Source organism: Aquarana catesbeiana, linkage group LG01 (assembly GCF_042186555.1).
Source record: "Aquarana catesbeiana isolate 2022-GZ linkage group LG01, ASM4218655v1, whole genome shotgun sequence".
Taxonomy (NCBI): domain Eukaryota; kingdom Metazoa; phylum Chordata; class Amphibia; order Anura; family Ranidae; genus Aquarana; species Aquarana catesbeiana.
Window position 1 is genome coordinate 477177731 of NC_133324.1, and position 13865 is coordinate 477191595.

At 42.0% G+C, this 13865-nt stretch overlaps 1 protein-coding gene across 1 annotated transcript in view; it reads right to left on the reverse strand.

Annotated features, from left to right (window-relative positions):
• UGCG (UDP-glucose ceramide glucosyltransferase) overlaps nucleotides 1-12880 on the reverse strand; it is a 74437-nt gene extending 61557 nt beyond the window's left edge. The window contains exon 1 of the mRNA XM_073591484.1: nucleotides 12341-12880. Within this exon, the coding sequence (XP_073447585.1) occupies nucleotides 12341-12438 (98 nt within the window). The 5' untranslated portion in view covers nucleotides 12439-12880. The remainder of the gene's footprint in view (nucleotides 1-12340) is intronic.
• Nucleotides 12881-13865: the final 985 nt, after the last annotated feature.

The window sequence follows — 13865 nt, forward strand, 5'->3', positions numbered from 1 at the left end:
ATATATATATATATATATATATATATATATATATATATATATATATATATATATATATATATATATATATATATATATATATATATATATATATATATATGAGTATCTTTTGCCATTGAAAACCATATAAACTACTTTCCGTGCGTTTTTGATGCAGAAAAACGCAGTGGACTGCATTGGCGTTTACGACCACTTTAAGTGCCAGTTCACACCACATGCAGTCCACTGCGTTTTTCTGCATCAAAAACGCACGGAAAGTAGTTTATATGGTTTTCAATGGCATAGTTCACACCAGTGCTTGCAGTTCCAGTAAAAAAAAAAAAAAAAAAAAAAAAAAAAAAATATATAAATAAATAAATAAATAAATAAATAAATATATATATATATATATATATATATATATATATATATATATATATATATATATATATAAAGTAGAACGTGCTGCATTTTTCCTGCACTAGAACGCTGTAAAATGCATTAAAAATGCACTGGAATACACATGTCCTTATGTAAGGTTAAGAAAAAAGGATGGGGAAAAATGCACTGACTGCACCTAAAACGCACTGGTACGCGTCAAAACCGCGCAGGCAGAAAAGCACCCAGACTGTGTTTCTATGGTATGAACTGGCCCCAAGACATGTGCGATTAAAAAAAAAAAAAAAAAAAAAAAAAAAAGACATGACCCTTAACTTTTTTTTTATCTTTTGCATAGCATGTGTATGGTATTGTGCTGCAACAAAGGTACATTTCCCGCTATTATATTTGTTTACTGGAGTGGAATTACAAATAAATGCTACTGTATCACAATGACCTACAATGCATCACAGTAAAGCCCCACAATTGGTGTGTATTACTGTGCATTAACATAAAGGTACATGTCTGAATGGGTCCGAACCGGCATTTGATATTAACTAGTTTGAATGAGAGTGACAGTAACACACAAGTTGATTACAGATAATTTAGAAAATCTGCGTTTGATATACTACTTTGATATACTACCACTGCATATCACATGATCTGGATGTCAGAAAACCTTCAGGGTGGATGCACACCTTTCTGTGCACATTTCATCATGCGTTGCCATTGTCAAAGTTGGATCCACACTGTTGCTGTGGGTTATGTTGTACATCAACATGTGTTAGGCAGCCTACTGGTGTGTCAGGGTGTCATTCAAAAGAAGCCCTCATTCACATGTGAGCACTTTTCTGCTCATCTTCCTACATTTGACTAGGCAAATTATCCAAGTCTTTCCAACTGTCCTGGTTTACACTTGTACTCTAAACTGACTTACAAAAAAGTATGAGCTTTCTTTTGAGCACATCAAGGTGTTTTTGGTCCTCTAGTCCCCATTCACATCTGGCGTATTGGGATCTCTGACTGAATTGCTGTGTGTCTTCCCGCAATCCCAAGTGCCATTGATTTTACCACAATTGTGTGATAAATCACTCAGCAAACAGCATCATGTGAAGTAGAGTAAGAGATTCTTTTGGATGACAAGCTTTGCACGATGTTGTTTGCTATGATTTCTCTCGCAGTAAAACCGCACCGCATTTACCATTAAAAATGAATGGCAACCGAACACTTGGTGTGTTTTGCAACTACCGCAGTACAATTTGAAATTGTGGGCAGAATTGGTGCTACCTCCTCCCCCATGCAGCTGCCACTCACTGAACAAGGAAGCTGGTGCTGCAGGATCACATGACCAGACTAAAAAAAGTTTGAGTATATATATTGTTTTCTACACAGGGTAGGCAGGATAGGTAGGAGGAAGAAGGGAACATTACTAAAAATAGTGTGAATTCCACTAACTCCAAACAAGCTTCCAAGTACAGCTGGGTCATTCACGTGGCTGTATTTTATGTAGGCTCTTGTTGGCAGTTAAGTACTTAAGAAAATCTTGCCCGTACTCTGTACGCATTTAACATTTGTGTTCATGTTTATATTCATACAGCAGAAATGTACCCTACTGATTGCTAGGACGCAGGCAGCCATTCAGGGTTGGCACATCAACTCGATAGTGTGTAATGCTGATTACACACTGTTGATATTCAGATGAACAGGCCAGTAAAGTACACTGGTGCTGTACCCATGTAATTAGGACAGAAAAAAAAAAAAAACAATGCGTGCAGCGAAAATACAGTCCATATAGGACTTGAAGGCAGTTTTTTGTTTTTTTTTGGAACTTAGTACTGTGCAAGTTTACTGTTTTTTTGCTGTAAACTGGTTGAAATTCTTGCCGTGGGTGACCCTGCTAACAACACCCACCTCAAAAACTTCCACTGAAAAAAAGCTAGACAGAAAAATGTAACCAAACAGTGCCTGCCTGCAGCTAAGCTACACTGTTCTGTATTCAGACACCAACGGGTGACCGGAGCCGGGATACAATAGGTGGCAGCAGGAGATTCTGTGTTCAGCTTGGATGGGGAATCTATGCCCCCCTCGGCTGAATAAAGAAAATCTTATGTGTATGACCAGTTTTTACCAAGTGAAAAAGCTCAGTTTCTGAGGACAACCCCATTAAGTTCATTACCTTGCAAGTTATGGACACAGAAAAACTAGGCAGCAAGTAAAGCCTAAACTGCAGCTCTGCATATCTGCTCCAGGTCACAGACTTGAAAAGTACTAAAGGCTACTGCATTGGCCTGACAGTGAGGCACCTAGAATTTTTCAAAAAGAGGTCAGCAATGGCAGCCCACATTCTGTTTAGCTTGGGCTCTCTTATCAATAGAGTCACAATGCTATAAAGTGATCTTTAGCATTCTTTTAAAAATCAGCTCATTCATATATGCTCAAGCCAAGCTGCCGAGAACTAACTGTCTGCAACCTTGCACTCCTCTTTACCACTATTATTCGCAGAACATTTTGAAACACTCACATTAGTGCTTCTAAATATTGGAATATAGGTTAAAAAAAAAGAAAGAAAACACACGCAGCATTGAAGAAAAATAAAATGTGAACAGAAATCAATACAAGCTTTCAGAAGGCCACGTCACTACTTATAACAGGTGTCAGTGCAGATATTTCCAATATGTCTCAAGGTCATCTTCTAATGTTATGAAAAAGGCATAAGGACTTTAAAGTACCGTAACTATAATGGTTTAGAGTCGCTTCATTTTATTTAATTCTTATTTATCTGAACCCCCACCCTGCATGATATGATCGCTGTGGCTCTCTTGTAAGCTTGGTGACACACCCACAGCAGCAGGACCTTAATGCCAAGGGCTCACAAAAAACAAAACAAAAACACAAGCACATCTTATGCAACCAGTTGAACTTTCTGTATTGTGATTATCAGTAGTGATAATGTTGGACAGAAAATGCAAATAGCATCCTTGTGGCAAAGCTAACATTCTCTGCTACCAGTAAACTGAGCTTATAGCATGAAATACAGTATTTAGAACTCCGTGACACTATTTTGATGTTGAATTTTAAAGGCATCATCAAGCCTGCTGATCTCACGTTTACTAATCTGACAGAAGACCGCTGCTTTTAAAATTGATCAAAACAGTGTCACGGAGTTCTAAATACTGTATTTCAAGCTATAAGCTCAGTTTACTGGTAAAAAGAAGTGTGAAATGCAAGACTCCACTGGGTGTAAAAAGATGTCCGCTTAGCGAATTCAGACTGTAGGCTTACTGCGGCTGAGTGCAGGGTGTACCAAGATGGCCGTGACGGAATGTCACTTCCGTTACAAGATTTGACAGGTTGTCTAATCTGACGGAACACCTGCTTACCATTACCAATGAAAGTGAAAAGTAAAAAGAAAAAGCCCAAATTTTGGGTTGTCCCCAGAAAAGTAATAGATGGGAAATCTTCCAAAGGGGACATGTGGGAGTCCCCAAGAAATTATTTTATTTGCAGACAATTCCTCCCACTTCCCGTTTGGCTATGGGACAGGAAGGGAAGGGAAAACTCCTAATGGGACAGAGAGGGCGGGAAAAAAAAAACTGACAGAGGTTATAACCCTCTCTTGCTTTAGCCAAAATGGAAGAAAAAAAAAAGTTTTGCCCATAGTTTTCTACTTTAACTGAGGGGAACCTATAAGGTAATAGGTGCTGGGAGGTTAATTGCCCATAGTATATGTATGTATGTATGAATGTGAGTTAAGGACCTTAGACTGCAAGCTCCTTGAGGGCAGGGACGGATGTGAATGTATAATAAATATGTAAATCACTGTGTAAATTTACGCACCAGTAATAAATAATAGGCATATATTTTCATCCATCCATGTATGGAACTCCAGGATTTTTATTTAAACCGAATTTCAAAGAAAACAAAAATCCTCCTTTGCCGTGGGACTTCCCCCACACTGTACAAGTTAATGCAATCAAACGCAATCATGTATGAGATATCTGTCTGTTCTGTTTTTTTTTTCTCCTTATAAAAAGGAGGAAAATCAGACCCATGTAATCCCTATATATATGGCCAGATGTGAGCGGACATGCATGCGTCTATATCTGCTCACATCTGGTCAAATCTGCAAAAGCAGACATGGATGCAAACTTCTTATGTTCACTCCGATGAACTTGGCTGCCCACTGGAATACACTGAAGTCTGTTTTTGATCCACCTATTCATGGGTCACTAAAAGAAAGGCAGCCTGTCAAAATGATGACTTTTTCCAGAGATATAGGCAGATGAAGTTATACATAAATCACATCCATTTTTATAAGAACTTAGCTTTACCCCACTTTAATACTGTGGGCACCTGACCAATAAGGCAGCATAGGGATGACCAAGAACAGCTTTTATGTCAAAGGCTGACATTTGCATACAACTTGGCTGCCTATAACTCCAGATCTACAAATCTGATTAAAAGAAAGTTGCTTGTCAAGGTAATCTAAGCACTGCGCAAACTGTTGGCGCTATATAAATCTTGAATAATAGTAACCTATGATGTAATATTCCTACCCATACTCACCAAAAATGCATGGAGAGGGCAGTTGGTGGTGACCCCACCCCCTCTCTATCCTTTATTTCTGGTTCTACGTTTCCCCTTTCTCCTGTCACCATCCCCCCCCCCCCTCCTCATAGGATTGGCCCCAGGGAGTGTGAACATCAGAATTGGGAAGGACCTAGAATGGCTTACTATATCCATGGTCTTCAAGGTGTCCAATTTGCCCTTAAATAAGTGATATGTTATGCACATTTTATATAGTGGTCCTTTCCGAAGTTATTTTAGGCATTGCAGTTTAAAATGACCCATTTGTGGCAGGTTCACTTTATAAAACTCGCAGTGCTATGGCATTCAACATGTTATTTAATCTGACCAGTGATACCAAAGGAAAGCAAGGAGCTGTAACAGTGCAGGATCTGGGATCTAATACAAGTTCATAAGCTTTATGTTTAAACATAGAACTGTCAGCACATCTTTCAGTCTGGACAATACTGGAAGTAGGTTTTGCCCTGAATCTCATGCCAGTTCAGCTAGGAGTCAATGGTTGATCACCCTTCAAAAGTTGCACAAGTTTTTTTTTTCTATTTTAGCAAAAGGAAAGCTTGGTTTGAGATCGGCTATAAAACAGCAAGGAACAAGGTTCAAGGAAAGCGGTCAAGTGATCTTTAGAATTTTCTCAAATGAATTTGCAAATCTCCAGGCAAATAATACAGCTCAGCTGCTGCTGATGTCACTAGATTACAAATCCTGTGAAAAAAAAAAAAAACACACTGCAGAAAAATCTGGCTGTACCCAAAGTTCCAGATTCCTAAATGATGTTTTTTGAACATGTGCAAGGTGAGGCACAAGACCACGACACCAATGATCTCATTAATGCTAGTACTGTAGGTCCCCTGGGATTTAGACGAGTCACCAAAGAGCAGAACAGATGTGGCTTGCTCAATTGCTAGTTTAGTGATTTGTGCAGACAATACAGGTGTTAACCTTTTGCACCAGTTGTCCTTGGATACTACTGACAATACTCTACCTAGGAAGCCTTCCTTTCCTAATTATATTAGGTTGACAGTTGCTGGGAAACAAAGACCCATCTCTGCTATGTACTAGTCACAATAAACCAAACTGGGATAGTTTGCTCTTTACCTAAACACACTACAGAAAATCTGCAGAAAAATTCCGTACGAGGTACAATCATATGCACAACATGTACACAATTTGACATCAATTCAGACTTTCCAAAGAAAAAAAAAAAAAAAATATAATAATGTCCTGTAGTGTACGTGAACTGAACAAAACGATTTTCATTTAAATGCTTACTAGTTTCATACAAGAAAAATCAAATATGAAAGACTTTCCAAATGAAAATTTCCAAAAGGGACAAACTCTAAACTTTCTCGTAAATTTTCTCGTACATGAAAAGAACAAACGATTTTCCTTTAATGTGTACTGTTTTTGTACATGAAATGAGCATAATCAGAAGCATCGACAAAAAAAATAAAATTAAATTAAAAAAAAACAAAAAAAAACCAAAACACCTGTATGAGAATTTTCATACATTTCCATCCTCGGTTTCGACTTCCTGTGAAACAGTGAGGAAAACCAGACGGTCATTCACCTGATGTTCTTATAGTGCGTACCCACCTTAACCACTTCTGGACCGCCCACCGCACATACTGCGGTAGGGTGGCCCGGCTGCATTAGATACAGCGGGGTAGCTCACGATCAAGAGAGGCAGAACGGGGGATCTGCCTATGTAAACAAGGCAGATCACTGTTCAGACAGGAGAGGGTACAGCGATCTCTCTACTCCCAGTCATTCCGTCCCCCTGACAATTATAAACACTTCCCTAGGGAAAACTTAACCCTTTGATCAGCCCTAGTGTTAACACCTTCCCTGCCAGTGCCATTTATACAGTGATCAGTGCATTTTTATAGCACTGATCATCACTGTATTGGCGTCACTGGTCACCAAAAAGTGTCACTTGGGGTCAGATTTATCCACCACAATGTCGCAGTCCCGCTAAAAAGCGCTGATCCCTGCCATTAGTAGTAAAAACAATTAAAAAAATAAAAAGCCCCCAAATCTTTCCCATATTTTGTAGATGCTGTAACCTTTGCGCAAACCAATTTATATACACTTAGTTATTTTTTTTAACCAAAAATATGTAGCAGAATACATATTGCCCTAAACTGATGAATACTTTTTTGTTTTTTTATATTTTTTGGTATGCATTATAGCAGAAAGTAAAAAATAGTTTTTCAAAATTGTCAGCCTCTTTTTTTAATTTATAGCGCAAAAAATAAAAACAGCAGAGGCGATTGAATATCTCCAAAAGAAAGCTCTATTTCTCTTTAAAAACTAATAAAACATTTACAGGATCTTAATGTACTAGCCAAATGTTGGTTTAATTAAAATGCACTATATGAAAATGTTTACTTGCATCAGATGGATACATCTTCTCATACCAAGTTATGCTGGCCATATAGGTATAGCTTTTCGGGAGAATATTCTTCCAAAAAGTCTTTGTACATTTTAAGAATGGACGAATGTCATTCAAAAAGTTCACCTGCTTTTAACATTCAATTTAAAAACGAATGTATTTTCTGAACGAAAACCACATACACTGTCCGAAAATTCATACTTTAAATTTTCCTGTCACTGTGGTCGAAAACAACGGATTGACCCCAATAACAACAAATTCAAAAATGAAACAAACTTCTAATTAAACAAACATTTTCGAAGTAAAATGTACACATGTATGGCCAGCATTAGGTATAGCTAGAAGACTTGTTTGACTTATTTTTTACTAGAATTCAGATAAATCTAACAAAGATCTACAACTAATATAAATACACAAAATAAATGTACCCTGACTGCTGCAACCAGACCAAAACCCAAAATCCCTGTACATTAACATAAGGGCTTTTCAAAGAACAACCTTCACCAAGTGGTTATCAAAACTACAACCTTCACCAAGTGGTTATCAAAACTACAACCTTCACCAAGTGGTTATCAAAACTACAACCTTCACCAAGTGGTTATCAAAACTACAACCTTCACCCAGCAATCAGAGCTACAACTTTCCAACTGCAGATGACAACTGATGCAAAATTTTATCTAAAGCAAGAACTTTTGCTTTGGATAGTGTAGGTCAGTGGTTCTCAACCTCAGTCCTCAAGTACCCCCAACAGGCAATGTCTGCAGGTTTTCCTTTATCTTGCACAGATGCTTTAAATCAGAGTCAATGGCTTGGTATTTTGGACAGCTATTTTAGCTAAGAGAAAACCCCAAAACATGTTGGAGGTACTTGAGGACTGAGGCTGAGAACCACTGGTGTAGGTAAAGCTTAAATCACTTCCCAATGGCTATACACATATGTAGCGGCACGGCTGGTGGGCTTCAATGGCAAGCTACAGCATATATGCTTACACCTGGCACTGCTATTCTATGCCGAGAGTGCCCTTGCACAGCACACCCAGCACAGTAATTGAGCAGTCACTGACAACTCCTGGTCACAGTTTACAATGGGGACCTGGTGGGACAGGCTCCAAATTATGTGACCACTGTTAAGGCTACTTTCACACTGAGGCGCTTTTCAGGCGTTTTCATGGTAATAAAAGCGTCTGAAAAGCTCACAAAAACCTATTTCCATTAAAATCAATGAATGCTTTCACACTGGGGCATTGAAATTAATGGAAAGCTCTTCAAGAGCGCCCAAATGTTTTACTGGCAGTTTAGAAGCACCTCAGTGTGAAAGGGGACTAATGCCTCGTTTCCACTGAGCGGATCTGTTTGGGTCGGTACAGTTTGAATGGCCTAGAATGGTCCGGTCTATTCTGGTGAGCGTTTCCACTGCAAGTGGGACCACAAGGGGCCATACAGGGTTTAGAAAAAAAGCCTCAGCAGAGCACAGCAGAGGGTTTTCCGTCAGCCAATCAGTGGGATGTATCATAGCTCCGCCCTAACCGAACCGTTTCATTTTCTATGGCCCCACATATGAAGCAGGACCCTGAATGGAGCGGTACGGTTCAGTTGTATGGGTCGCTTTCATAATGGAAACACCCAAAAAAACGTACCGTACCGAACTGAACCGATCCGCTCAGTGGAAACGAGGCATTAGTGCGACGATTACCGGCAGATCAGGACTAACAGTTAATTTATCCTCAGAGCCATTTTAAAATGTATAGCAGATGCAGGGGAGAAGAACCTACAAGCGGAACATGTTGCGATGGTGGAGTTAGCCTTTAGTCACCGTACATACTAATGTGGTGCGGGAAACACACAAGATTTGCTGCGTTTCCCCACATCGAACTCTAAGCAAATGCACAGCGTCCATGTGATTTGCTGCAGGTGTCAATGTTATCTTAACGACCCCCCCCAAACAGATGACAAAACGCAGTGCAATTGCCAGAAGTGATGCAAAAAAAAAAAAAAAAAGGGGGGGGTTCTGCTCCATTTTGGTGTGGATGCGATGTAATTTCAGTCATACAAACTGTATGGCTGAAATCACACCGCACAGACATTGCATGTTCACAGAAATGCGGTGCAAATCACATGCAATGTCTGCAATTGCTCCAGTGTAACATGTTACACCCCGAATACAGGTGTAACATGTTACTGCTACAGCTGCCCCCACTAACCCCCCTCCCTTATGCACAGAGTCTGCAAAAGCCCTGCAAAGCACCCCCAATCTGCTGATAGTGGGTGCAATGCTTTACAGGCTCCCAATAAAAAAAAAAAAAAAAAAAAAAAAAAAAAGGGGGGGAGGAATAAATGCACTTTTTTTTACCTGCAAAGATGTGCATTTATTTTTTGAAAATAGGAATTAGAAAACTGGGATTAAAAATAAGAGAGTGGTAAAGCGACATGGACTACATCCCAACAGCAGACTCTACTAAGTGGCCACAAAAACTATTGCATAAAACGCCATGTGATCTGCTGATGCAGTACAAAGTTTAATTATCTTATTGTAGCAATTTCTTCTTTAAAGAGAGCAAAGAGTAAAAGTTAATTATGCATTATCATGGGAGACCATAATGAGCTAAAAACTAGGATACTCAGCAGTTCTGCATAACCTAGACATCAACGTTGAATTTATTATGCTGAAATAACATTGCAGCAAGTCTATTAACACCACATCCTTATTTTCAATCTGCATACTGGAAACTGGGTTGTCTCAGCGATGGTAGTAATGTGTGCTGAATGCTCTGCAGCTGGGTTCAATTCTCTCCATCAATGACTTTCCACCACAAACAGATTTTAAAAGTCAAAGTCATAGATGGTAAGTATTTTGGGCACTTTGGTTGCATTCAGCTGTGAGTCTACTCATAGGATATTATCCCTTCTACCGGAATAAATATTCCCTTTCAAACAGTAACCATACACTTAAAAATGTGTAGTAACAAAGAAGATATAAATAGCCATACAAATCAGGGTAAAACAAGGCCTATATGTTCCAGTTTTCTAAACTGCTTGAGCAGGCACTTCAAATGTCAATAGCAGCAGCTTGATAGAAAGAAAATCCTCCTTCCAGTAAGCAGCTTTTTCCTCTTGCCATTCTAAAAAATCCATACCATTCAAAGCAGCACGGCTATCAATAGCACATTTGTCCATACATCCATTGCATGGACACCCATGTTAAAAGCATATATTATGATACAGACACGTGTCTGTGTCTAGACGCTGGTGTTGTACAAATCAGGCCACACTTACATTGCATTGGCATGAGATGTGGGGGCTCATATGCTTGTCAAAATTGCTCAGGTGGGTTGTCAGGCGAACAATGGTCCATCAGCCTAGTTCACCCATCAAGGACTGCTCCATTCAGCAGCCCCTGGCCTGTCTCTGAAGTACAGTAGAGGAAGAACACTGCTTTAGCAGGTTTTCACTGAAAATCAGATGGAATGATTTACCAGCACTGCATTGCATAGTTAAAAGCAGATGTGAGATGGTCAGAATCTGTTTCTAAAGAAATCATTCTCAACCCAGGTTTGGTAGAATGCTAGGTTTTCTCGAACTGTGGCCGATTGACATCCCATCTGATGGTGCCTGCATAGCTCCAGGGTCAAAACCAATAGGCAACTCTAGCATGAACCCAATGCAAGTGCATTCTTCCCATGGACCCATTCGAGAACTCCCCATGGTCACCAATGCAACAGAGTGTATTCTTTCACGTGACCAAAGGGGGGGGGGACATTCTTCCCACAGACCACAAATGAATGGGGGGACATTTTTCCAGCTGAATGCCAAAGGGTGGGCATTCTTCCAACTGACTGCCAATGAAAGGGGGGTGGGCATTCTTCCAACTGACTGCCAATGAAAGGGGGGTGGGCATTCTTCCAACTGACTGCCAATGAAAGGGGGGTGGGCATTCTCCCAACTGACTGCCAATGAAAGGGGGGGGTGGGCATTCTCCCAACTGACTGCCAATGAAAGGGGGGGGTGGGCATTCTCCCAACTGACTGCCAATGAAAGGGGGGGGTGGGCATTCTCCCAACTGACTGCCAATGAAAGGGGGGGGTGGGCATTCTCCCAACTGACTGCCAATGAAAGGGGGGGGTGGGCATTCTCCCAACTGACTGCCAATGAAAGGGGGGGGTGGGCATTCTCCCAACTGACTGCCAATGAAAGGGGGGGGTGGGCATTCTCCCAACTGACTGCCAATGAAAGGGGGGGGTGGGCATTCTCCCAACTGACTGCCAATGAAAGGGGGGGGTGGGCATTCTCCCAACTGACTGCCAATGAAAGGGGGGGTGGGCATTCTCCCAACTGACTGCCAATGAAAGGGGGGGGTGGGCATTCTCCCAACTGACTGCCAATGAAAGGGGGGGGTGGGCATTCTCCCAACTGACTGCCAATGAAAGGGGGGGGTGGGCATTCTCCCAACTGACTGCCAATGAAAGGGGGGGGTGGGCATTCTCCCAACTGACTGCCAATGAAAGGGGGGGGTGGGCATTCTCCCAACTGACTGCCAATGAAAGGGGGGGTGGGCATTCTCCCAACTAACTGCCAATGAAAGGGGGGTGGGCATTCTCCCAACTGACTGCCAATGAAAGGGGGGTGGGCATTCTCCCAACTGACTGCCAATGAAAGGGGGGGTGGGCATTCTCCCAACTGACTGCCAATGAAAGGGGGGTGGGGGGCACTCTTCCGACTGCCAATGAATTGGAGGGGGGGGGGGGAGCATTTTTCCAACTGACTGACAATCAAATGTTCGATATTCTTCCAACTAACCACCACTGCATTCTTTCACGTGACCACCAATTTGGGGGGGGGGGGGGGACATTTTTCCAGCTGATTGCCAAGGGTTGACATTCTTCCAACTGGCTGCCAATGAATGGGGGGGGGCATTCTTACTAGGGGGGGGGGGGAATTCTACCAAGATTGGCATTGTGTAGACTATGAGGGGGTGGAACATACAGATGAAGGTGATGTGGGTACTCACGTGTAAATAATGGATAAGAAATGCATGAACCATAAGACGAAGAAGAGGATGACGCCGAAGATGGCGAGTCCCTGCAGGGCCAGATCCAGGATGGCCATAACCGGGGGGAGATGACACTGAGCTGTATGAAGAATTCCTCTTCCTTCTTCTCTCTCCTGTGTGGGCGAGCGGCGGTTCGGTGTCCAGGCAGACCAATGACAAGTGTCAGAGATACCTCACACAGCGAGACATGGAAGCAGCAGAATGTAGAGCGGTGTCACACAAGCGGCCTCCTCCGCCTTCCTCTACTCCTCAGTGACCGGCCTGTATGGAGCTTCGCCTTCTCAACCACTACTGTCTCCGAGAACACCAAGAGCTGGAAGTGACACCGGCGCAAGAGCAGCAACCCTGTTCAACCACCCTTCTCCGCCAGACACGTAACTACGCCTCCCGGCACACTCCACGCCCACCCCATGTCCGGCTCACTCACTCATCAGCACCACGACAATTCCGAGCACACCCGTGTTTCCCCCCCCTCCTCTACGTCAGACACGCCCACTCCTGACGACACGACGACCACTCCCCGGCAGCGTAGCCCCTCCTCTTACGCAGCATGCAGCAGGTTGAGGGCGGTACCCCAGGCGAAGGAAACACACTATCAGTGAAACTGTCAATCAGACGCGGTGACATCACGAGCAGGGAGGGGGCGGGCCGAATAGTATGTGGAGAACGTGTCATGTGGGATGTCGTCATTGTCCTAAGGGCATGGAGAGGTTGTGTCCTGTGTGAGGCTGTAATACTGGATAGTCTGGCGAGAAAGGGGGTGATGTCATGGTGCTGGGATAGTTTTGTTGTGGCTAGAAAGGAGAGGGCAATGTGTCAGGGTGCAGGAGTATACAATGTGAGCTAGAAAAACCTGATACTACCTATAGGAGTCTTCATTTACTCTGCACGTCCTATCTAAATGTACAACCAGGACCAGCCCCCTCTCCGTAGTTGCTGGGCGACAGAAAACTACGCTGGTTTAACCCCAGCACTACCAGTGCCGTTTGTGCTATTTGCACACATGGTAAAATACGCATTTTAAGACTGAAAATGAGTTACCCGCTTCCCATCCGGGCCAGTTCTGACGCTTCGCTCCTACGTGTAAAAAATCGACTTTATTTTTGCTAGAAAATGACTTAGAACTTCCAAAGCTATAGACCCTATAGAAAAGTGATATGCAATTAGCGGACCCCCAGAAAAGCTAATTGCATATCCCTGCTATAGAATAAAATGGTGGGTGTTGCAATTTTTTATGCCACACTGTTTTTGTGCAGCGTTTTTTTTTAATGCAATTTTTTGGGGGGGGAACAATCTTTCATGAATTAAAAAGAAACACAAAGTTAGCCCAATTTTTTCGTATAATGTAAAAGATTATGTTACGCCGAGCAAATAGATACCTAACATGTCACTCTTTAAAATTGCATCGGCCCGTGGAATAGCGGCAAACTACGGTGCTTAAAGGGGTTGTACACCCTCATGGTTTTTCACCTTAATGCGTTCT